Here is a 23,293-nt window from a genome sequence, read left to right on the forward strand (position 1 = left end):
ACAACAAATGCAGTCTTCACAGGTGAAACCCAGGGCTCAAACCAAGAATAGACATTCAGAGCCATTAGTAGTTTAAACAATCAGTCTAACAGCGCAACAAGGGCAACAAGAAACACCCGGTCAACAAGAAACACTTGTTAGTCACATGTATAATTTTGGTCACTTGAAAAACAAACTTTTACAAGCCTGCAAAAACACCACAAAAGAAGAATGTAACACTTTGGTGATGTCAGTGGGTCACTGGCTTGATGCGGTTGTTGCAAGCAAGGGATACACAACCAAATATTAAGTGTTACTGACTTGAAGACCATCTATTCCAATATTTTTGCTCAGCTAAAAATTGGGTTGTCTGTCAATGTTGCCAAAGGTGCAATGTTCTAAGTTGCTAAACTAAATTTTGATCTATCATCTCATAGTCATCTTTTGATCTCAAACCCCAATGTCTTCAGTGTATAGCACAAACAAAAGAATTGGTTTGCCATTTCAATACTTCTGGAGGGGAATGAATATTTACTTAGAGATATGTTACTCATCAAAAGAACATTAGTCTGATTCTGTATGGGGTAGAGTAGGGGTGGGGGTGAGGATGGGCTGAGAGTGGGGTGGGGGTGGGTTGAGAGTGGGATAGGGTGGGGGTGGTTGAGGATGGGCTGAGAGTGGGATAGGGTGGGGGTGGTTGAGGATGGGCTGAGAGTGGGGTAGGGTGGGGGTGGTTGAGAGTGGGATAGGGTGGGGGTGGTTGAGGATGGGCTGAGAGTGGGGTGGGGTGGGGGTGGGTTGAGAGTGGGATATGGGTGGGGGTGGGTTGAGGATGGGCTGAGAGTGGGGTGGGGTGGGGGTGGGTTGAGAGTGGGATATGGGTGGGGGTGGGTTGAGGATGGGCTGAGAGTGGGGTAGGGTGGGGGTGGGTTGAGAGTGGGATATGGGTGGGTTGAGGATGGGCTGAGAGTGGGGTAGGGTGGGGGTGGGTTGAGGATGGGCTGAGAGTGGGGTGAGGATGGGCTGAGAGTGGGATATGGGGGTGGTGGGGGGAGGGGGGTGATGTGAGGGTAGGGTGTGGTAGCTACTTTTTTTTAGCTACCACAGATTTGCTACTAATCTGTTACTAAGGCCAACTCTCAACAATGCCTGCCCAAGCTATTCTGACTACACGACAGAAACGTGACTTCTGTAGTCAGACAACTAACTAAGTCACCTTGGGTTGTTAACAAATGGGTTTTATTCAAGAATGTCTGTCATTGTGTGATTTATAATAATCGCACGCCATCGTGTGGTCATTTTCGGAACTGTAGTCACAGCTGCTCTGGGGCGCTCATGCGGTTTAGACCAGTGTGTTGGTGAAGTATGTTTCACTTATCCGGAAGTGTCTGTTCACTGACTGCGCAAAGTCTGAAGTGGAGCAGCTGTGAGAATTTGAAGAGAAAGAGTGAAGGAGGAGATGTATTTTTGGCGTTGTGTGTGTGCTCTCGTTTTAGGCTTGGTTTGGTATTTTTCTGAGTCCGAATATTTTGTGCTCCAGGTGGGTTGCTGTGCGCTATGTTTCCTTATGGATTTTTTAGGAGGAGGTAACAACAAAGTTTGTGAAAGTAGCACCCAAACGGACTGTCCCGCTGATGAAGCTATATCTCAGGTATTTGTTCTTTGTATTTCTTTGTATGTAGCATATAAGTATGTTCTCCACATACTTAAATCTTAATTTTTAGAATAGAACACGCATACAAAAACAGAAGAGCCAGTGCTCTGAGAATGACCATGAAGGACCTGATCAGAAGATAAATAAAAACAGTCAGTCAACGACATAGAGAGGGGTATTTTATTGTTAACTGAAGTTCAGTGGTGCCAAAATCACAGGCAATGGAGATGTGTTTAAAAAAAAAAAGCTCACTGAATGGGTTGATGAGTTTGACAGTGATGTCTGTCAGTTATACACAGGGCTCTGCTATGAAGCTGATCAGGAATATCTTCTGGCAGAATGGTGTTCGTCTCTCCAGAAAAGTTTCAGAGATTTGCAGAATTTACATTGCCTTGCATAAGTATTCATCCCTTTGAACTTTTCTACATGTTGTCTTGTAACAACCTGGAAATGAAAGGTACTTAATGGCAAATGTGTTGTCGTGTCACCTATAACAAAATAGTCCAGAGTATTTTAGTAGTCAGAAATCAAAAATAGTCTCTTGAGTATCACTGCCAAGTATTCACCCTGCCCCCATTGCTGTGAAACCTCAAAATTAATTGTGCTGCAACCAGTTGCCATCAGAAACCACATGTAAAAAGGAGTCAGCCTGTGTGCAGTTAAAGTGTCACATGATTTCTGTATCTTTACATTTGTTCCTGGAAGTCCCAAGAGTTGTTGGAGAACAAGCCTAAAGAAGCTATAACATGCCTGAAGAAGCTATAAAACAACTCCAGGGCAAAAGTATCAGTCTGTAAATGTTCAGAGTTTGGTTATAAAAAGTAGCCCAAATTTTGTACATCCTATGATCCATTATTTCAAGTGGAGAGAATATGACAGAAACGCATCTCTGCCTAGGGAACCACCACCAAAAATCAGTGACCGTATGAGTAGAGCGTTATTCAGAAAAGGGACCAAGAGGCCAAGGGTGACTGTGAAGGAGCTGAAGAGATGCATGACAAAAATTGGAGATAGGAGAAGCTGGACGTTTAATGAAAGAGTAGTGAGCCATGTGAAATTTCATTAGGAGTTTGCCAAAAGGCATGGTGGAGACTCAGCAAACACATGAAAAAAGGTTCTCTGAGACCAAAATTAAAATTTTGGACCTGGCACAAAGTGCTATGTTTGGCAGAAACCCAACAACACTCATCACCCTCCCCCACAGTGAAGCATGGTGGTGCTAGCATAATATTGAAAATTACCCTTGGCTTCTTGGTTGGCAAGAAGAAAAAAGTTTCTTTAAAGGTTAAGACTTCTAGTTTTCTAAATGGGCTATATTTGGAGCAATTTCTTAATGGAAACCCTATATACATACGAATTTTAAGGGTTTCCCTTCAAGTGGCACAATGGCTTAGTGGTTACCACTGTTGCCTAGCACCTCTGGGGTTGGGGGTTTGAGTCTTGCCGCTGCTCTTTGTGCGTGGAGCAGTTCTCCCTGTGCTTTATGGGTGTACTCCAGTTTCCTACCCTGGTCCAAAGCCATCTACTGCAGGCCATTTGGCATTTGGCATCCCATCCTGGGTATTCCCCACTTTGTGCCCCATGTCCCCTGGGATAGGTTCCAGTTTTCCCTCAGTGGACAAACTGAAGACCACTTTAGGGTTGTAAACCCTAAACATCTCGCCCACACCTGAATGAATTTTATTGGTATTGAAAAGAACATTCCTTACTCTGTGAACAATTAATAATTATACCAGTCAATTTCCTAACAGTATGTAATAGTAAGCTCTAGCAATAATACCAATAACTTTTTACTCTTTTATTTATGCAGCATGTCAACATTTTCCTTGCACTAGTATTTTGCACCTGATTTGTGTGTACACATAAAGCAATTATATTCTCTGTGTCTATAGATGACAAACAACACACAATGGTGACATAAAATCATGTCAGGGACTAGAGTTATGTAGAAATCATACCGTGACACAACACAGAGACCCTAAGAGAATATCTGTGAATATAACCAATATACCTACGTTTTCCTGGGTCAGTTTAATGACATGAAGATTGATTACTTTTATCTCAAGTTTAATTTAAGGACTCAACTGATTAAAAGACTGTCTAATTGCCAATCCACATCTGATAAGTGTTATAATTACTCTTGTTACAGCAAGAAGGTGAGACTGGCCATATAGTTGGCAGTGATGTGCCAGATAGCGCAGTCCAGAATGTACAAAAAGCATCTCGGCAGTCACAGTACCCAAATATCCAGAGGTCACTTCAACACTGTAAGTTATAACTTTCACGTTTTTCTTTTCAGACAAATGTACAAAGTTGTTGACTCTCTAATGAGTCATAGACAGAGTCACTCATCTTTTGACAGTTGTAAGATGCTTTGCCCACTCATCAAAAGTAATCCATTATAAACATTTAAATAAACTTATGATACACAGTTGCAATATAATATACAATACGATTACAGTTGTTCATGAAGGTAAACTGTGTGTCTTTCAGTGTTTAAGTGTGCCTACACTCACCTGGTCCTGCCATGGAGCACTCCTCCAGAACTTGGAGACAGTCAGCCCCTACATACAGCATTACTCACTGAATTTAACTCTGTCATGGATGAGATCATTTGCAAGGCCAAGGACTTGGATCTCCCAGTTACTGCTCTTGGCTGCATTCAGATCTTCACTCGGCACCTTCAGAACACAAAGCAGTCAGAAGGGTAAGCAAGCATCTGTATAGTTTTCCCCTGTGGCTCAAAATGTAGCATAAATTACATGGTGTGCATCAGCATATATTCATTTAGCATCATTTGTCATTCTTGTATGCATGGCACTATCTTTACTTCTTTGTTTTCTGCTTGAAGCAATGTGCAGACTGACATTGCTTCACTTTCCTCTCTAAAATGTGTAACCACTGATGCAGACAATTCAAACTGCTACTTGTAAATGTCTCTGTATATGTAGATGCATTTTGTGTTTACGACTGTGCTATTAACTTGTCCAGTTCCCCAGCATTCAGTTCTAAGGCTGAAGAGATTGCTGTTATTAGGGAGTTCTGTAAAGCCCTCATACACACCCTTTTCCCTGAACACCTCTGGGAACCAAATGTCTACTACTGTGCCCTACAGGAAATACTGGTTATGAAAGGTTAGTGCTGTTTTCTTTGCCTATGCACTCTGTGTTCCAACACTGCACTGGTCAGGAACATTCCACATAACATATGTAGCAATTCAGAATGAATTATTTGTGTTTATCAGGCAGAGATTATCTCTGAGATAAACAATTGCTAGCATGTTTTCCCTTACATTGCTAGTGGCTTTCTCAAATACATTAATGGAAAGATTCACTCCCATTTAAAAATAATCTGAATTAGGACATAGTGCACCTTTTACTGCAATCAGGAGGAGTCAAAACTTTGACCATACCTGAATTCATTTAAGTGAATTACCAATCATTAGACATACATATGTGAGTTGATCTCCACTAAAGCAACACCTGGTTTATGTACTAATTGGAAAATAGCACACAAAATAAAAAGTCTAAGCTAATATTGAATAAAATAGTCTTGTGGAGTGGTAAATATTAAGTTGAGATATTAAGACCTGTCAAAATAATGAAAAAGGGACATTAACTTAGATATAATAAAATAATGAGAAATAACAAAATATTTAGTTTACTTCAACTTTTCAGCTTACTTCAAACATTTGCAATCTTTGGAGGCACATGGTATGTTTTCCCTGTAATAGTGATAGAAGTAATGGTATCCGTAAGATTATTAACTAAATTGAATTTGTTCTTTTATTTAAACTACATGCTGGTGTTACTGTTCAACCTTTGTTTGTTCCTTTATAGCACTGGCATTTGTCACATTGCTCTCTGACCCAGACAGCTTGAACCAGCTAATCGTTTCTCAGCTGGACCAGATGTCTGCAGAAAACCTGATGGAGGAAGTGCGTGGTACAGACACAGACGTTCCTTCCTCAAAATGGTGTGAGAGCAGTGATGTGTAAGGTTCATGAACATATCTGAGTACAAGCAGAGAAACTACTGTGTTTCTGTTAATTTAGTTTTAATAGTTGATTTCTATTTCTCAGGTGGCAAGGTGAGGCAGAGGATCATCCATTTGAAGAAGGCAAAGCCAAAAAGAAAGGTGATGTAGTCTTTTTAAATTACATTAGAGTCATTAGACACTATATAAATTTGTCCTGAAAGGCCAGGGTACAGTGTTTGTCGATTTGTCTACACACCTACTAAACCTGACGATGAAGTGATGAGTTGAATTATTTAAGTTAGAGCAAGCAAATCAAGTAGACTCTAGACCCATGGGAAAATAAATGCATTGACATTGATTTTGGGAATTGTTGTTCACACTCTTCTTTTATTTGTCATTATGCAGGCAATAAACTGAAAGCGAAGCTTTCTAAGGTTTTAAATAGTATAAAACGGAAGAAAGCCAAATTAAAGCGGAAGGAGAAAGACATAATAGAGAAGGCTGTGTCATTCCGCAGGCCTGCAGTAATGGAAGGTGATGGTACAAGCAGCAATGAGGGCTCCGTCTGTGACAGTGTGAGGAAAAACTTAACATTAATACTAATCAAAAAACAGATTGATATCAGGGCTGCTCATGAGTCATTGCCTTTGATTAATTTGTTTTTAGGACGACAATGATGGGGAAAGTCTTACAGGTTCCCTCCAGAAGGATATAATGGAATTTAAGCTCTCCTACGAGATGTGGAGGGTTGGAAATTGGGCAGTTACTGTCACTAATGTAAGTGATGTTTTATATATACCATCTACCCCATCTATCAGTAGAAGCGGACCAATGTAGATATTGTTTGGGTGGTGAATCATTCTCAGCACAGGAGTGACTGTGTTGGTCGAGTGTATTACAAATTTGTAAATACAGTGTACACTTACTGGCCACTTTAGAGAGCATAGCTCATTTTTTCCATTCATAATTTAATGATCAGTGAAAAAAAAAGAAAGCAAAATAAAAAAGCAACACTGCTGTTCGTTATACACTTGTGCCATTGTAACACCCCATCAGTGATATAAATAAAGACTAGTACATCTATTTAGTAACTGGTGATCTCTCATGTTTAAAATGAGAGTATGGCTCTTTGTAGCTGTGGGTATGTGATCAGGGGATAGTCCATCCTGTTATGTGTGAAGTCTTCTGCATCATTTGAAGCTGTACAACTATCCACCAAACTTGTGTGCTAAAATCAGAATAACAAAGGGGCTCATCTTTCCTCTCATTCCATCAGATAACCTATTGGCTGTTTCACATCCACTGGTCAGAGAGAGATGCTGTTGCTTTTCTCTTCCCAATAGAATGTTCTCATTTGTTAGATTACTCAAAAACCTCCAGCAGAATATGGCATATGGCTTTTTAGTTAGTGAACAGTCAGTGTTGTCTTTATGCTAATTAACCACAAAGCTCCTTCTAGGTCCAGATGGAAAGAAAAGAGTTGTGTTTTACAGTTCACTTGGAGGAAATCAGCAATCCTGAGAACCTCCACTGGGATGTGAAAAAGAACCAGTCAGACATAATCCAGTTTTATAATCAATTCAAGGTGAGAAATGGATGTGGTTTTTAAAACAATCAACAAGCTATTGCACATTTGGGAGTTTTATCAGTTGGAACTCATCTTAAAGGATTGAATATCTTTTCAGGAAACAGGACACCTGTCCTCCTTATTGGCAATAGTGGAGAAGCCAAAAACAGAGTGGAATAAGGAGGAAGCAAGAGAAATTTTGGAACAGTCCTTAAAAGTAAGCTTTACATTTGATGGTAGTATAAAAAGAAAAAGAGCTATTAAAGAAACACATTTATCAAATCTGCTTCTTTAGGATCTGATGTTGAATCCAGAGCTTGGTGACTCTGAGCTTGTGTTCGAGTTCCTTGGTCCAATTGACCGGATACTGCATGAAGAAGAGCATGATGATGAAGGGCTGTGGGTTCTTTTGGGGGGGATTGCATCCTTCCTCACTCCTGGCCAAGATGACGATGAGGTAAATATGTGGACCAAATAACAGCTGAAGCACCATCCTACATACTATTGCCATGACTTATCTTGATCAGGTAAAATAATATTGCTTGGACCCTTGCACCACCACACAACAATCAGTGTTTCAAAAGACAAAATAGCTGGAATTGGAACTACTCATACCTTTGTGTTTTTGACTACATACTCAACTATGTACTCAGAGCTTTAAAAACAAATCTGGACTTATTATATTGTGATAATGCAAGTTGGCTTTAAAGGTGAAAAGAAGTAATGAAGTGATGAAGGTTCATGTTTCAGTATGTTAATAGCAGTAGTGTAAAACTAAATTTTTATTACGATTCTTTAGGAAACTATTCAATATGTCACAATATCCTAACTTTGATTTTATTATTTTAATGCTATTTAGAATTATTTTTAAAAATGTAGTGAAATGTTAGATTCTCAATAGCTAATGTTAGCCATAAGTAGCATACTTCTGGTCAAAAAATTACTAATTTTAGTGCGGAAGGGTCGCATGGTGGCGCACGGGTCAGTATTGCCACCTCACAGCTCCAAGTCCCCAGTTCAATCCTTAGAGTTGCATGTTGTTCCCTGTCTGCTGGGGGTACCTCTGGGTTCTCTAATTTCCTCCCACCTCCCAAAAACATGGCAGTAAGTAGTTTGGGTGTGTTAAATTACCGTAGATGTGAATGTGTGTATGCATGGTGCCCTGTGATGGTCTGGCATTCCATTCAGGGCATGTCCCACACCCAGTGTTCCCTGGAAAGGCTCTGGATCCACTGCAACCCTGACCAAGATAAAGCAGCTACTGAATGAATGATTAATTGCATATTATTGTAATTAAATAATTGGTATCACTACTAGTGACCTACACCAAATATTCTATATTCATTCATGACTGTCAACTTTATCAAGTTGTATAAGTAAAAGGATCTCCCAAACAACTGGATTTTTCCAGAATTTCTTTCCTTCATTGTTTTGCCACAGATAATCTGCAAAGTCTCACTTTATTTCCCAGCTTAGTAACCTCAAAGGGGATGAGAAGCAACATGAAGTCATGTATGAATGCAATGCATCAGACGCCACTCCTCAACATGAACTGGATGCTACACAGCCAGTATGTACAGACACCTTAGAGAGACAAGACAAAGAAACTGAAGATGAGTCATTGGTAGCAGATGGAGGACACTTGCCCACACCTGAGCAGACTTCCCCCTGTATGACTGAAGAACAACCCACAGACTACACTGCTCCTCCCTCTGATCTGCCTGACGGGATTCCTGTTGGAATTCAAAGTGTTGGTGTAAATATAACACAATTTGCAGCCAAGATGAAATACCCTAAATTCGAACATAATGTTAAACGACACGCTTCAGCCTTCAGTTCATCTGAACGTGATGAGGATAGTTCGATCCATTGCACAACTGATGGTGTTTCTGTCTGCAATTATAATGGCAAGGAGGAAAATCTCCCTCACAGAAAATCATCAGAAACAGGCAAACCTGAAAAGAAGGAGGAAGAATCTCATCCTGAAGTTGAGATATTGAGTCAGCCAACAGGAGAGAAAAAAATGTCCAACTCCTGGGAACAACCTGAGGCCAATAAGGTGATATTTGATTTGCTGAAGGAAATTTCTGGTAGGTTTATTATGAATGTCTTAAAGATTTAACAGTAATACCTTGTACAAAACATTAGTGACATGCATCATTTAGGTGTGTCTTATAGGCTGCCATATAACACAAAACCTTTTGCTTGTAATTTGAAGCTACATGCACAGTCAGAGGTTAGTTCATTGAGTTTGTGCCATTATAATCTTGTCTATCACATCAAATTTGAGCTGAATGTTGTTTTAACTATTGTACATGAATTCATATAAATACAGACTAAATATTTCTTAGCACAGGAGTAATATAGCACTACCATAGGAGTAATATGGCAGTGTGCATTGCACTGGTATGAATGAATCAGGCACACAAGTTTTTTTTTTAACTCTGATTTCTTTTACTGGCCAGTTTATTAGACATGCCCATCTTGTTAGCCCAGCACATATACAGGTAGAGAATATATAGCTCATCTTTTTCCATGCACAGATGTTTTGCAGCCAGGGACCCCTTTAACTGTGAAATAAATCCATTAATCCACAGATCCATTAACTACAGATTTATTCATGAGCATTATTTAAATGCACACAATAATACTTTAGCTATTTATTGGTGCCATAGAACCTTTAATTTCTGAACTTTCCCCACACAGAAAACATTTTTGTTAAAAATGTTATTAGAGTCAAGTGTGTAGATTCAAGGGAAATTCAAGACCTACTACTTTTTGAGTTATTAAGGTTTGGATTAAGCCAAGCATGGTGGTAACTAAGGGAAATCAGTAATAAGTATAACAACTTTGAGGTTGGTAGGTTGGTATTTTCACTGGTGTGACTAAATATATATAATAATCACACACTTCCCTGGCAATGATTCATAGACCCCTGCAGGTCCCCGGACCCTTTGAGAACTGTGGCTCAAACTCTTAATCAGTGGTCGGTTTCTACAGGACTGCTGTTGACTGCAGGGACATTGAGCTGTTTAAAAGTCCCAGCAATGCTGCTGCATCTGATATGCTGCTAAAGGCACATCTCTCACTGTAGTGCTATAAATGATCTAAAAAACATCTAGTCATTGGTCAGCCTGTGGTGGTCCATTTCCATTGATGGTCAGGGTAGAGGTGGGCTGAAAGATTGTGCACTGTACCTGTGGTAGGTTAGTGTGGCCAATTATAGCAGGTATAATGTAGTGGCCTATTAAGTACACCTATGGCCTAATGTTCTGTACAAATAGTGTATTATCCTAGTTTCAAGATACTTTTACAACTAAATATTGATTTGGTAAAATTGCCTTTGAATAAAATGTTTTTTCTACAGGAAATTCATACACCTTTAAATTAATGAAGGCTGTTGTAACACCATTCAGCCCACTGATAAATAAGTAAGTTCTGAGATGTTCCTGTTTCTCTATTTCAATATAGTTATTTACTTAAAGTGCTGGGGTTGTGCATTTGTTTGCACTGTGTACTCAAACGGATTAAATGACACTTTGTGAGTCACAACGAATATTTAGTGCAAACCATACATAAATATACTTGAATCAGTCACCCACTTCTCTCAATTTTAGAAATTAAACCAAAATAAATTCACATAGTACTAAAGTTAATGTTACAAAATCTTTCTATAATTACATGAAGCAGCTAACATCACCAAGATTCTCACAAAGTGACACCCTGTAAATGAAAATGATCGTCTTTAAATCACAAAAAAAAACTTCCTCCAGGAAGACAAATGTTTCTCTAACATTCAACACCAGTGCATTTTTTTGTTCCCACATCTTGAACTGCTTTTGTACTTTTGTACAAAATTTTTTTGTACTTTTGCTCCTCAGGAAAGTGAATGCGTTTTTGAAAAAGATGAATCCTTCAGAAGCTCAGATTGCCACCTACATTGATAGCCTTTGTGAGAACATATGGCCTGACGGAGCTGCACCTCAGCCTCCAACTCAAAGCAGTGACAACAAGAATGAGACCAAGCAGAAAGCAATGCAGATCATGACTTCCAAGTGTATGTATTGCCATATTTTATGCTATATACAAGACAGCTTCTTCTTTAAAATGTATTGCTATCTCATGTTTTAATAGTTGCAGGCTTTGCAATCATCAGCAAGACCAATGTGGAGAGCATTTTCAAGATCTTTCAGAATGCAGAAGAAAACAAGAAGCTGGTTTATGTGAGTGATGCTATGCATGCTATAAAACAACTGTAAAACTCAGTATTTAATTATTTCTACAGCTGTCTAATTTCTCTTATTTGTGTTTCTAGATGTTGCTGAGATACCTCCTGAGAGAGTTTTTGCATACAGAACTTGGATTTCCAAGCTAAATGTGAAGCCTACTATTTAATATCAACAGACAGTTTTAAGTCTTGATTAGAGACCATGTCCTATTTTATAAAAATTATTTATTTCTATGAGACTTTTTTTTTTTTTTTCCAAAACCACCTACAAGTGAAACAGAATATACCTCCTATTAAGGACTTTGTTCAACGGCCCAGCAGTATCTCTCTGGCAGCTTTGGGACTAGGACTCGCAACTTTTTGGTTACTTGTTGAAGAAAGCACTCTTTATTTCTTAAAATACATTGCACGTTGTTTATTCATCTTCAGTAGCCATGTTATCCGGGTCAGTGTCGTAGTGGATCCAGAGCCTATGCCTAGAATACACCCTTGATGGGATGCCAGTCCATTGCAGGGCTCCTTGCATACACATATTCACACACAGGTGGAATTTAGCTGAGTTAAGCCACCTACATACAGAACCTGGAAGAAACATGAAACTCTTCACAGACAGTAACCTGAGCTTGAGATTGAACTAGGGATTCTGGATCTGTGAGGCATCAATGTGAACCACTGCATCACCATGCCATCCTAATTGCACATTGTGCTTGGCATAAAAAAAAATTATGTAATATGTACAGCCAGAAATATAAATATTTGGACACTGATAAAGTTGACAAAGTCATCATTAATTATAATAGTAATTATTTTAGCTGTCTATTGCAGGATATTGGAGTATAAATGTACACGAGTTTAAAGTGCAGTCTTTCAGTTTTGATTTGAGCGCATTTACATCCAAATCTGGGAAACTGTAGGAATTACAGCGCTTTTTATGCATGGTTCCCCCTTCTTAAGGGACCAAAAGTAATTGGACAGACTAACATGATCATAAATTAAATTGCCATTTTTAATACCTGGTTGCAAATCCTTTGCAGTCTATGATTTCCTGAAGTTTGGAACCCATAGACATCACCAGACACTGAGTTTCTGGTTTCCCTGATGTGATGCTCTGCCAAACCTTTACTGCAGTCTTCTGTTTTTTTTTACCTTAAAAAATCTTGGAGTGGCTTTCGAAGTATGCTTCGGCTCATTGCCTATCTGCAGTTGACCTTTGTCTCATCTATCTATAGGATGTTGTTCCAGAACTGTACAGGCTTTTTTTTTTTCTTTCTTTTTTTTTTCTTCTCATCTTAAGGTAAACCCTCTATCTACTCTGGTGAAGTCTTCTCTTGATTGTTGACTTTGAAACAGATACACCTATCTCCTGGAGATACGCCGGGAGTTCTTCATCTGGCCAACTGTTGTGAAGGAAAGAAATCTTCTGTCATCGAAAACAGTTCTGTGGTGTTCTGGGCCTTTTGGTGTTCCTGAGTTCACCAGTGCATTCTTTCTTTTAAAGAATGTACTAAATAGTTAAATTGACCACACCTAATGTTTTTGCTATCTCTCTGATGGGTTTGTTTCGATTTTTCAGCCTAATGATGGCTCGCTTCACTGGCAGTCACAGCTCTTTGGACTACATATTGAGAGTTAACAGTAATTACTTTAACAACTAAAGGTCTGCACTTGGAGCTCATATTCATTATTTAATTTCAACTCCAATATACTGTGGTAGACAGTGAAAATAAAAATAATTTTGTCAATGTCCAAATATTTATGTACCTCACTATAATACATTTGTATTATACAGTGTGACTTATGCTTGTCTGACACCTCAGATGTAATTAAAGTTTTTTTTATTTTATAAAATGCTTGTGTTTTACATTTTTATTGTTTCAATCAAGTATGTTTCCAGTCATATATTTTAAATTCTAAAATCTACCTTGTCTTGAGCTCAGTAATGATCAGTATAAGCTGTACAAATGGAAATGGAGCTCCAAAGCCATTACTGGGGATCCTGCCCGTGTCGTGTGTTTGTGTGGGTGCACATTAGCAGACTGATGGCAGTGTAAACATCACTAAATCAAGATTATTCATGTTCATTAGAGGAGCTGAGTGTAGGTATACAGTATTTTTAGTATTGTTGAACGAACAAACAAACAAACTCAAGGCACTTTCACCCTAAAATAACACGAAGGATGTGTACGTTTTTGTTTTTTAATAGAATACAGTATGTGTAGTTTGTTCTATTTGTAGCCTAATAACATATGTGCTAACCCGTCTCCCCCCGCACGCCTGATTAAATGGTATGGTCCAGTCCTAAGCGGCTACCTTACACAAGTTGAGCGGACAGGCAGGGACTCCAGGGAGGCGACGCGAGCTAGCGGGGAGCTAAGCTGAATGTTAACGCCAGTCGGAGCCGCCTGAACGCCACCAAACTCAGTATTTTATCCGGATTCAAAACAACAGACGGCGATACCTTATGATTAGGTTTTCGTTTTCGAATTAAACAAGATGTCTACCCCAGCACGACGGCGTTTAATGAGGGATTTTAAACGGTAAGCGTTGCCAAAAAAAAAGCAAAAAAGCAGGGCCTCGGTTGTTTTGAGGGCTGTCGCTAGCTTTAGCTTGCTAGCAGTGGTTCCTGGTAGATCAAACATGGCGGCTTTTTAATGAAGTGAAACAGAAAAGCTATTTAGGTAATATATGGGCGCGGTAAAGATTTCTAGCTGGTAAACTGTTTATAAATAATCTCATCACTCTGTTCTGCTGAGTGTCATGGGATTTCTTTCTTTTGTCGACTTGTTTTTCAGACTGCAGGAGGATCCTCCAGCAGGAGTTAGCGGAGCTCCATCAGAAAATAACATCATGGTCTGGAACGCTGTCATTTTTGGGTAAGCATCACTGATCAACCTGTAATTCACAGGAGCTACTGTCAGATGTTTGCCTGGCAGCCTGCAGTGAGCAGATGTTACTCAGTAAGCTATTCTCCATGTCCAGGTATAAAGGTTGCCGGCTGGAGTAGTTTGGTGGTTCACAGTGGTTAAGTGTAGTTATCTGATATTTTGTATCAGTGATGTTCACGCTGTATATGACCAGACATCACCCACCAAGTCTTATGTTTGGCCTCAACTTAAGCTTGTTTGTACATGATAGTCTAAAACTATTTGTTAGAAACTAACATTGTTGAACTTCTTTTTGTCTTTTAGCCCAGAGGGGACACCTTTTGAAGATGGTAAGTTAGCTCAGAGACTTTATCTGTTCCTGTTTTGAATTTGTAAAACAGATACCACTTTTTTTTTTGTCTTCATTTATTATAAAATACCAATTTCTAAAATACAGTATATTTTGGACTTCTGTACTATACTATATGTCAAACTAGACTTTATCAGCGCCTCATTTAATATTTAACAAATACAAATGCCAGATTTACTAAGCGTAGTCATTTCAGAGGGGTTATCCAGTTCATGGACTGTCTCTGTGATTGAATTATGAGATAACTGCACTCCCCCCATGTTGAATAGAAAGGAGAAAATCTCTGGTAGTTTAGGAAATTCAATCAAGCCAGTTATTTGTGATAGAACTAAGGGCTCTGTGAGGGTCCAGCTTTAAAATTAAATGACTAATGTTAAGAATGGTCAAGCTTTCATTAAAGGCAGGATCTTCTGTCCCCTGGGTCAGTGATTAGACCTGCTATATAATTCTTCTTCTTCTTTTTTTTTTAATTTTTTCATTTTGAGGTTTTCTGAAATAGGTTTTAGTTTTTAATAAGGGTGTAATAATACTCCAGTATGTGCTTTACTTTCATGATAAGATAGAATTTTATTCATCCTGAGGAAAAGTCTCGTGTCAGAGGTTGCTCAAACAGACGTCAGTAAAATGTAGGAATAAAAGACAACATAGTAAAAATAACCGCAATGCATAATAGAATAGCAAAAAAAAAAAAAAGGTGAGATATTTTAGTAAAAAAAAATAGGCAAGTACACAAAAATAAGTGGAGAAGTAGAAAAGTAGAGTGAAAAAGTGACATTGCACATGATATTGCACTTTATATTGCACATGGTATTGCATATTCAATTGGTAGAACAGCAGAAAATGATAATGACCACGGTATTGCACATTATTATTCACAGATGTACTGTCAGAGATATTGAAAAGTAATAAATAGTAACAATAATGGTATTGCACATGATAGTGATACTATTGATAGTGATACTAATAATAGTGAAACTATTATTCTAAAGTAGCTACTTTTTTGTTATTATACAAGCATAAGAACTGATATTGTTACTAGGCGCAGCTCCTGTTGACATATGCACCTGTAGAGAAAGAAAAAAAAAAATCAGAGAAAACATTATTTCTACATTGTATTGTACAGGGTGATTTAAAGAAAAGAAAAAAAAAAAGGTGAACATGACACTGTAACACTGCAGTGGAAACACTAACACTGTAGTGGAAACACTGTAACATTATAACACAAGGAGGTGAGGTTACTAGTTACTTCTTTGCTGATAGCCATTACACTAAGAGATGGCAACAATACCGTTAAAAAAAAAAAAAGTTTCCTAGTGAAAGTTAACATTTTTTTAAACAGTTTTCCCCCAAAATCACATAACTGAAGGTTGTCACTGGTGTCATTTTGTGTCATGCGTCATGAAAATGTGAGGTTATGAAATTCATGCGATTCCTGAATATTGTGAAAACTACAAATATTGGTAATCTGGACCCTATAAGCTACTGAGAATTTTTTCTCCAGTTTTGGCCCACATCACAAGCAGTGTCGTGGTTACCTTTTTGACCTATTATAATGGGTATGTTCACTAGAGACATGAATCCTATGAAAGCATTTTTAGAAGCCATTTTCTTTACAAGTTTAACAGTTAGAAGTTGTTCCCAGCCTGGTTTAGTGTTTATCTATACCTTAAATTATATCCAAAGTGGGGCGAAGCATGCAGTATTTAGTTAGAAAAAAGGGCATTGCTATACCACTGATGGTACTATATAATTGATGTTTCAGTAGTTTGAGGTGATATAACGATGTTTATCAAGTAAGTGATACTCTTACTTGATGTTGATACTAGGGCAGCTGGATAGTCTACTGCACAGTGGATATCCGTGTCAGAGATCAAGTTAGGAAAGATGTGCCTACCAGTACAGGCAGAGTCTTAGCACACCAAAAGTGATTTTACATTGCACATCTCTGAAAAATAGTAGTTTTTGAAAATGTTGAAAAGTTGTAAATGATATTTAAACAAACACTGTTCTTGGAGCATAGGTCTCACAGAACATAACATGGTGAATTTCGTGAGTGCATTAAAAAGCTAAAACATGAGGCTTAGAAACATTTCCATGTGACAGTACCGACATCAGAATGCATTGCTGTAAATGCTCACATAAAAAATAAAGCACAAAATTCAAGAAAGCTGTAGACTCACTGTTTAAATGAAAATCGTGTGATTATGGCCAGTTGACAAGTCTTTTAAAATAATAAAAAAAAAAAAAAAAAAAAAGGAGACACTGCTGCAGAATGACATTTTTAAACTAGGTGCACACTAGGAGTTGCCAAACCATAATACATGTTAGTGTAGAATTTTTATTAATATCTATTTATCTACCATTTGCACATCCTGTGTTCAGTGGCCTCCAGTCTTAAATCCTTTTATCTGAGAATTTACATTTTGAAACTTATTCATCAAAGTTGTGTATGGTGAATCATAAAGCGAGCACACACAAACTCCATTAATCAATTTTTTCTGACAACGTATCTGTGTACTCAAGGTCTCATCTGGTCAGATTGCGTGTAAATTCAAGCGCAACTTTTTAACAACCTAATGAAAGATACTTATGATTGTTAGTAGAGTAGTGTAACTATTAATAAAGGTGTTATTGATGTATATGCTAAACTGGGTGTTTTTATGAGTTTTGTGTATTTTTTGCAAGAGTCAATCACAGTACTTCTGTTCGCTCTTGGTGTATGTAATTTCTACAGATCTCTGGTCTGTTTCAGTTAGTGTCGTAACGTAGGCTGGCTAGTGGCTAACAGGTGTCCTTGGTGTGAGTTTCTGTACTTGTGTACTAGTATACTATATAGTTAAACCTCAGCTGTCAGATTAATTTGCATGGTGGAGATGAATGCACAATTCATTTTAGGAAAGTTCTTCCACATGTAGCTTGCAATAGCATTTTCTTAACATCTACCTGCTTTCAGTAAATCTTACGTCAGTTATATTTCACCTGTTTGAGTTCTAAAATGAATAAAAACTTAGTTATAAATAAATTTCACCAGAGGGTACAGTAATTCATTATCTTTCGTGTTGACTGATGCAGTTTTAAAAATTCCATAATAGTCTATTTATATCCAAAATATATTTTCCATTTGTCACTTGAGCTCTTTCTCCCATGACTGTGTCGTGTGGTATCTGGTATTCATTATCCGGTAACGAATTGTAGCGTTCTGGTTGCCACTTGTTTAGGTACTGAAATGGATTAAGGTAAGCAGAAAATAGCTAGCTATATTTTTCACTCTTGGAAAGCCAGCTAGTTAATTTAAGTCACAGCTGGTAATGAACACAACACCACTAAACTGGTTAGCTAGCGTTGACAATCATGTGTAGGGCACGATGAAGATTGTCACTTCAGACATACAGTACTGTGCAATAGTCTTAGGCACCCTAATTTTTTTTAAATACAATTTTTGTTTTAAATGTTTATGACTTCTGCATTATTGAGTCAATAAAAAAAAAACATTCCAAACATTACTTTTCCAACAAAAAATTAAATGTTACAGGAAAATGTTTGTATGGCAGTAAAGAAAGCAACATATTACATAATACACCACTTTTCAGGCAAAAAACATAATGAAGTCTATCCGGTTTTATCTGCAAAAACAGAAACAGGTATGACAGTCAGAGTCTCCAGAAGAACTGTGGTAGATTCTCCAAGATGCTCAGAAAAACTTACCAGCTAACTTCCTTATAAAACTGTACAAAATATACCTGAGACAACTGGTGCATTTTTGAAACAGCAAAGAGTTGTTTCATTTAATATTGACTTTGTTTATTATTGTTTACTGCTTTTAATAGTGGCTTTTTTATGTACAAATGTTTAATATCATTTATGAAGGTATCTTTACTTTATAGCATTTCTTTGCACTTTTGCACAGTACTGTACATTAAAAATATAAGTTGGCTCAGTTATCTGGAGGAAAAACAGCTGTGTAGTCAGGGTCTGTAGCAGGAGCAGGTCCCACACACACTGCTAGTTTTTCTGAGGTTGTCAAAAACATTTAGCCGGACAAGAGATGTTTGATCTGTCCATTCAAATCAAGAGGGTATAGATGCTCTCCATGTTTCAGGTGCTTACGGCCGGTGTTTGTTTGAAATGCAAACTACAGACAAACATACACTGCTGCTAAAAATGTTCACCCTCATTCCAGCACAGATAGTACAGAGCCATTTCTTTCTCACAAGCACTTCACTGGGAAATGAGTGAAAGCTCAAGTACAGATGTTTGCAAGAATTTTTTGTGCATTTATGGATGCTGCAGTGATTGCAAACTGTATTTGCTGCCGTTGTTCACTATCTCAGCTGAAGTTTTGAAACGTTACTACATACACTTACGCATTCATAAACACGAAAATGCACAGTTGCACCAGTGGTGCTGAATGAGGGATTTTCGTTAAAGCGCTGCTAGAATGGTTTTGATGTTCTCTGTCTATGGCAGAAGATGAAGATGTAATGCCTTATGTTGTCTCTGACAAAATGGCAATGGCCTTCAGAATTTTCCATCAGTGCCTTTCAAATTCAGTAAATGATGGGAAAGTCTTTTGATCCAACCGTTGGAGTTCACATAAATACCCACAGGGGAAGGTCCAAAAGTTCGATGTGCTCTTGGTCTTAATATATATATATATATATATAAAAAAGCAGACTTCCATAATTCTCTGTATAGGCCTATATGATGCATCTGAGAACATGTTTATTTAAATCTCAGACTCAAGCACTTCTGCTTTGCTTACTATGTTTCAGTACTCTTTTTTTTTTTTTTTTTTTTCCTCTTTTGGATTTTGGATGACTATAGGCTGCTCAGAGCTTTCCTTTTAATAGTGAACTTTCAGAACACCTACATAATTTAGGGCATGTTTTTTGTAAATTAGATGTACACGAGAGCAGATTGGGGCGTGCTTCTTGCATATGACGTGTAAATAAGAGATTAGTGGGTGGGGGATTGTATCCATGCACCTGAAGCAGATTGAACAATTGAACTCAAATCAACACTTATTTTGATGTCGAACAACAGCTGAATAATTCGGATACATCCTTGCATGTGCTCAAAAATAGTGTCTCTCTTTTTTACATAGGAAGAATTAAAGCAAAATAAGCAATGAAAATGTAATGGCTAAAATTATTTATTATAATTTATTATTTGCTCAGTCATGTCTTGGGTTGAAGCTTTATTTATCTTCATAATCATCTTTTTCACAGGAACTTTTAAACTTACAATAGAATTCACAGAAGAATATCCAAACAAACCACCCACAGTCCGATTTGTATCTAAAATGTTTCACCCCAATGGTAAGTTTTTTTTTTCGATACTTTTTTTTTTTGCCTTCTTAATACCTTAAGACTTGTTTACGACTTGTTTACTGGAATGTGTGTGGATAAATTTTTCATATGAGAAATAGACCCCATTTTATATATATATGATTTTGCTTTTTTTTAGTTTATGCAGATGGTAGTATATGTTTGGACATTCTTCAGAACCGCTGGAGTCCAACATATGACGTTTCTTCAATTTTAACATCTATACAGGTATTTACAACAAGGCAAAATCAACTTTAACACAAAAGGCCTGAGTTGTACATGACGTTTGACTATGCGTGTGCATGCAGACACAGCAGTGTGAGTGGCACTGCTCATATACTTGCCTGTGCTCCTGGTGTACAAATTTTATACATTAAAAACTGATACAGTAGTTGGCATGTCAGAACCAAAAGATCCCTGTTCCTAAAAATTACGTTATCAACTTATCATACGAGATATGTATAGGACCTTGATTATTTTTGCTGACCTTGATATTGCCCATTCTGTTTATATGTGTATTTGTTAACACAAGAATGAATGTCACCAACATTTTAGCCATTCGCACTGCTTCTGTCCTCGTCTGTCTAGGGCTGTCAAATTAAAATTCAAACTTAGAATATTAATTGAATTTAAGATAAACATGCACATTGCAATGCAAAAACTGTGTGCATTCAAATTTAAGATGTGTAGCAAGCACTAGCACAGATTTTAATTAAAACATACTGTTGATAAAATGACATGCAAGATATTAATAATGCACAATGTTTTTTGAAGAAGAAGAATCTAGAAGAAGATTTCAGGTAATCCAGTCGTAGTCAATAATGTCAGGGATTGACCTGCTTAAGCTGTGTGAGCTGAAGCCGAACAGAGAATGAACACCGGTAAACTGCTTCACTAGCAGCTTAATTAACTCAACGCATCCTATACACATATGAGATTAATCAGACATATACACAACATAAACGTAATATTACTTGCTTCTGCACAAATTGTGAATGCACAAGTGAACTTCAACTTAAGTAATGCGCTAGGTAGAATGGTAAGTTGCGTTGTGAATACGCACTTTCCGTAACAACACACTAAAATATGGACAATGAATAACTAAAGCATAAAGAATTCATAATATTGTATGTTATTATTTCAGATCACGTTTTCACAAGGGCAGTTTTCCTGTTTGATACATGTCTAAGATAATATGTAAACTGTGTGAATATTTGGTTAAATTTTTGCATTTTCTTGTCAAATAAACTGAGTAAACTGGACTAAAATGAATAAATATTGACTAAATTTAAAGGACAAAAACTGATTAAAAACAGTTTGAAAATGAACACTGTAACTGGCCTAGGTTAAATCTTTTTGATTTTATAATTTTATACACTTTAATTTAAAAATAAAATGCACTTTGTTAACAGCCAGGTTTGGTGTTTGCAGTAAACAGTATAACATGGTGCTGTTTGGTTTGTATTTATTTGTTGCACCCTCTTGTGTAGCTCTCAGGTTTCCTGTAATAGCGACTTCATGTCAGCTATTCTGGGACACATTTGTTCGTAATCTAGAAGATCCAGAACATGTGTTTGATGAGTGCTAGTAATATGTAATTTGAGAGACGGCTATCCTTTGTTCAGTCTGTTGGGGACATTGTCACGTTGTGCAGTACTGTCCCTGCTATTTATATTGGTGCTGCACCACACGCACCTCTTTCCACACTTGAACATATTGAGCGAACACAGAATGCCCACGGCACATATCAAAAGCAAGTATAAACCCGGCCTAATGTGACTTATTCAAATAATGAAGGTTGCTTTATGTTCAAGATTGACATGTACATTTTCCTCCACCGCAGTCTCTACTGGACGAGCCAAACCCAAACAGTCCTGCCAACAGCCAGGCAGCTCAGCTGTACCAGGAGAACAAACGAGAGTATGAGAAGCGTGTATCTGCCATTGTGGAACAGAGTTGGCGGGATTGTTGACCACAAACAGTACACGGTGTATGGACAATACTCTGCCTCAGCTATTGAGAGGAAAACCATCACGTAAAGAATAAAATATATACACGTTGTTTTGAATACTCTTCTTACTCTGTAGAGTTGTCTGTTCTGTAGCTGTTGCAAGGTTAGAGTGCTGTTGTGTCATGGCCTCCCTCTTCATGCTGAATCCTGCTCGTGGACAAGGATGTTTCTTAATTTAACCGACTGTACCTTGCCATCTCAAGGTTACAAGCTTTTCTTTGATTTGTGTGTGAAAGCTTTGATATCTGTGCAGGAGTTTGTCATGACCATATGCTGTCTAGTTTTGGTCTGATCCTGTACTGTGAGCTGATTGCATTAGATTACTAACTGGATGTAAATGGATGCTCAGGTTGTGGGTTCCAGTCAATCAAGCTTTATTGAACCTTGCATCTATTGGTTTCTTTATCTATTTGTTACACACTGCTTGGTTTTTTTATTGACCTCAGTCCAGTTTTAATGTCAAGGTGGTCTTGGAGGAAGAATGCCAATAGACAGAATTTCTTGCGTCAATCTAAATTTCTTTATTTTAAAATTTACAGATGTTATCACACTTAAGCTGAAAAGTTTATATATTGGGCTGATGTACTAAACATGTTGTTTTATTATTTTTTTTAATTTCTGGGACCTGCTTATTACCTTTTAATTTGAAATACAACTGTTGGTTTCTATAAGTTCATGTATAAAACAAGTGTACTAATATTTTTTTAATACAAGGCTGACAATAAGAGGTCTGCCTTAATTTTGGAAGCCTTTATCCCAAGCCTAGAATCTGAAATCTGAAACAGTGGTAATGATGTATTTTCAGACTATTGATTTTGACTTTATATCCCAATTGCATGATTATTTGGCCAATTTCTTCAGTTCCAATTTGAGTGCTTTTTTTTTTTTTCCCCGGTCCCCTGTGGATCACTTATTTCACTGCCTGGGCATGATGCTGTTTTGCTTTTATGCAATACTCATTTGAATTCTTTAGGGTCATCATCTTTCAAATGCACATCCAGAGTTTGTGTTGGATTTGTACTTGTACTCAATGTAAGAAACTGTACATTTTCTCACTTCTTGTAAATAAACAGTAAATTAATCTCAGTGACTTTCTTAACCGGATGGAGTGCAGAATATCAAGAGTGATTAAATTAAATTAACAAACCAGTAGATATTGACCATATTAAGTCCTTTAATATACAACAAGCAGACACAATAGATCTCACAAAAAAACTTGTGAGCAAAGCACAACTGCTGCTCAGGCATTGGTCTAGGGAAGGTGGCTTAGATAACTAGCTTTCAATGATACCTTAGGTCTTTACAATACCACTAA

The 23,293-nt window shown here is 37.6% G+C and overlaps 2 protein-coding genes across 5 annotated transcripts; both read left to right on the forward strand.

Annotated features, from left to right (window-relative positions):
* The first annotated feature begins 1,149 nt into the window (after window positions 1-1,149).
* si:rp71-46j2.7 (uncharacterized) lies at window positions 1,150-13,580 on the forward strand. 3 transcript variants are annotated; one of them, XM_026918491.3, is made up of 16 exons: window positions 1,150-1,630; window positions 3,783-3,900; window positions 4,127-4,340; window positions 4,625-4,767; window positions 5,473-5,626; window positions 5,715-5,770; window positions 6,017-6,186; window positions 6,278-6,388; window positions 7,071-7,196; window positions 7,297-7,395; window positions 7,474-7,635; window positions 8,650-9,268; window positions 10,546-10,609; window positions 11,060-11,235; window positions 11,319-11,401; window positions 11,494-13,580. In XM_026918491.3, exons 1-16 carry the CDS (start codon window positions 1,439-1,441, stop codon window positions 11,551-11,553), a joined length of 2,547 nt encoding a protein of 848 aa, XP_026774292.3. In that variant the 5' UTR covers window positions 1,150-1,438; the 3' UTR covers window positions 11,554-13,580. The 3 variants fall into 3 exon arrangements, with proteins under 3 accessions (XP_026774292.3, XP_026774293.3, XP_026774291.3); XM_026918492.3 differs by having other exon boundaries at window positions 1,152-1,630; window positions 5,473-5,608; window positions 11,313-11,401; XM_026918490.3 differs by having other exon boundaries at window positions 1,153-1,630; window positions 11,313-11,401.
* Window positions 13,581-13,738: 158 nt separating this feature from the next.
* Window positions 13,739-23,064, forward strand: ube2a (ubiquitin-conjugating enzyme E2A (RAD6 homolog)). Of its 2 annotated transcripts, none has more exons than XM_026917344.3 (6): window positions 13,739-13,943; window positions 14,199-14,279; window positions 14,595-14,620; window positions 19,869-19,958; window positions 20,107-20,195; window positions 21,811-23,064. In XM_026917344.3, exons 1-6 carry the CDS (start codon window positions 13,900-13,902, stop codon window positions 21,937-21,939), a joined length of 459 nt encoding a protein of 152 aa, XP_026773145.1. In that variant the 5' UTR covers window positions 13,739-13,899; the 3' UTR covers window positions 21,940-23,064. The 2 variants fall into 2 exon arrangements, with proteins under 2 accessions (XP_026773145.1, XP_034161927.1); XM_034306036.2 differs by lacking the exon at window positions 13,739-13,943 and adding an exon at window positions 13,986-14,084.
* Window positions 23,065-23,293: the final 229 nt, after the last annotated feature.

The sequence above is a fragment of the Pangasianodon hypophthalmus genome, chromosome 7 (genome assembly GCF_027358585.1).
Source record: "Pangasianodon hypophthalmus isolate fPanHyp1 chromosome 7, fPanHyp1.pri, whole genome shotgun sequence".
Taxonomy (NCBI): domain Eukaryota; kingdom Metazoa; phylum Chordata; class Actinopteri; order Siluriformes; family Pangasiidae; genus Pangasianodon; species Pangasianodon hypophthalmus.

Coding starts and splice junctions, on each gene's coding strand:
- si:rp71-46j2.7 (XM_026918490.3), top strand. CDS start 1,439: ATGTATTTTTGGCGTTGTGTGTGTGCTCTCGTTTTAGGCTTGGTTTGG. Junction 4,768..5,472: donor GGAAATACTGGTTATGAAAG/GTTAGTGCTGTT, acceptor GTTCCTTTATAG/CACTGGCATTTGTCACATTG. Junction 5,771..6,016: donor AGGCAAAGCCAAAAAGAAAG/GTGATGTAGTCT, acceptor GTCATTATGCAG/GCAATAAACTGAAAGCGAAG.
- ube2a (XM_026917344.3), top strand. CDS start 13,900: ATGTCTACCCCAGCACGACGGCGTTTAATGAGGGATTTTAAACG. Junction 14,280..14,594: donor TGGAACGCTGTCATTTTTGG/GTAAGCATCACT, acceptor TTTGTCTTTTAG/CCCAGAGGGGACACCTTTTG. Junction 20,196..21,810: donor CAATTTTAACATCTATACAG/GTATTTACAACA, acceptor CCTCCACCGCAG/TCTCTACTGGACGAGCCAAA.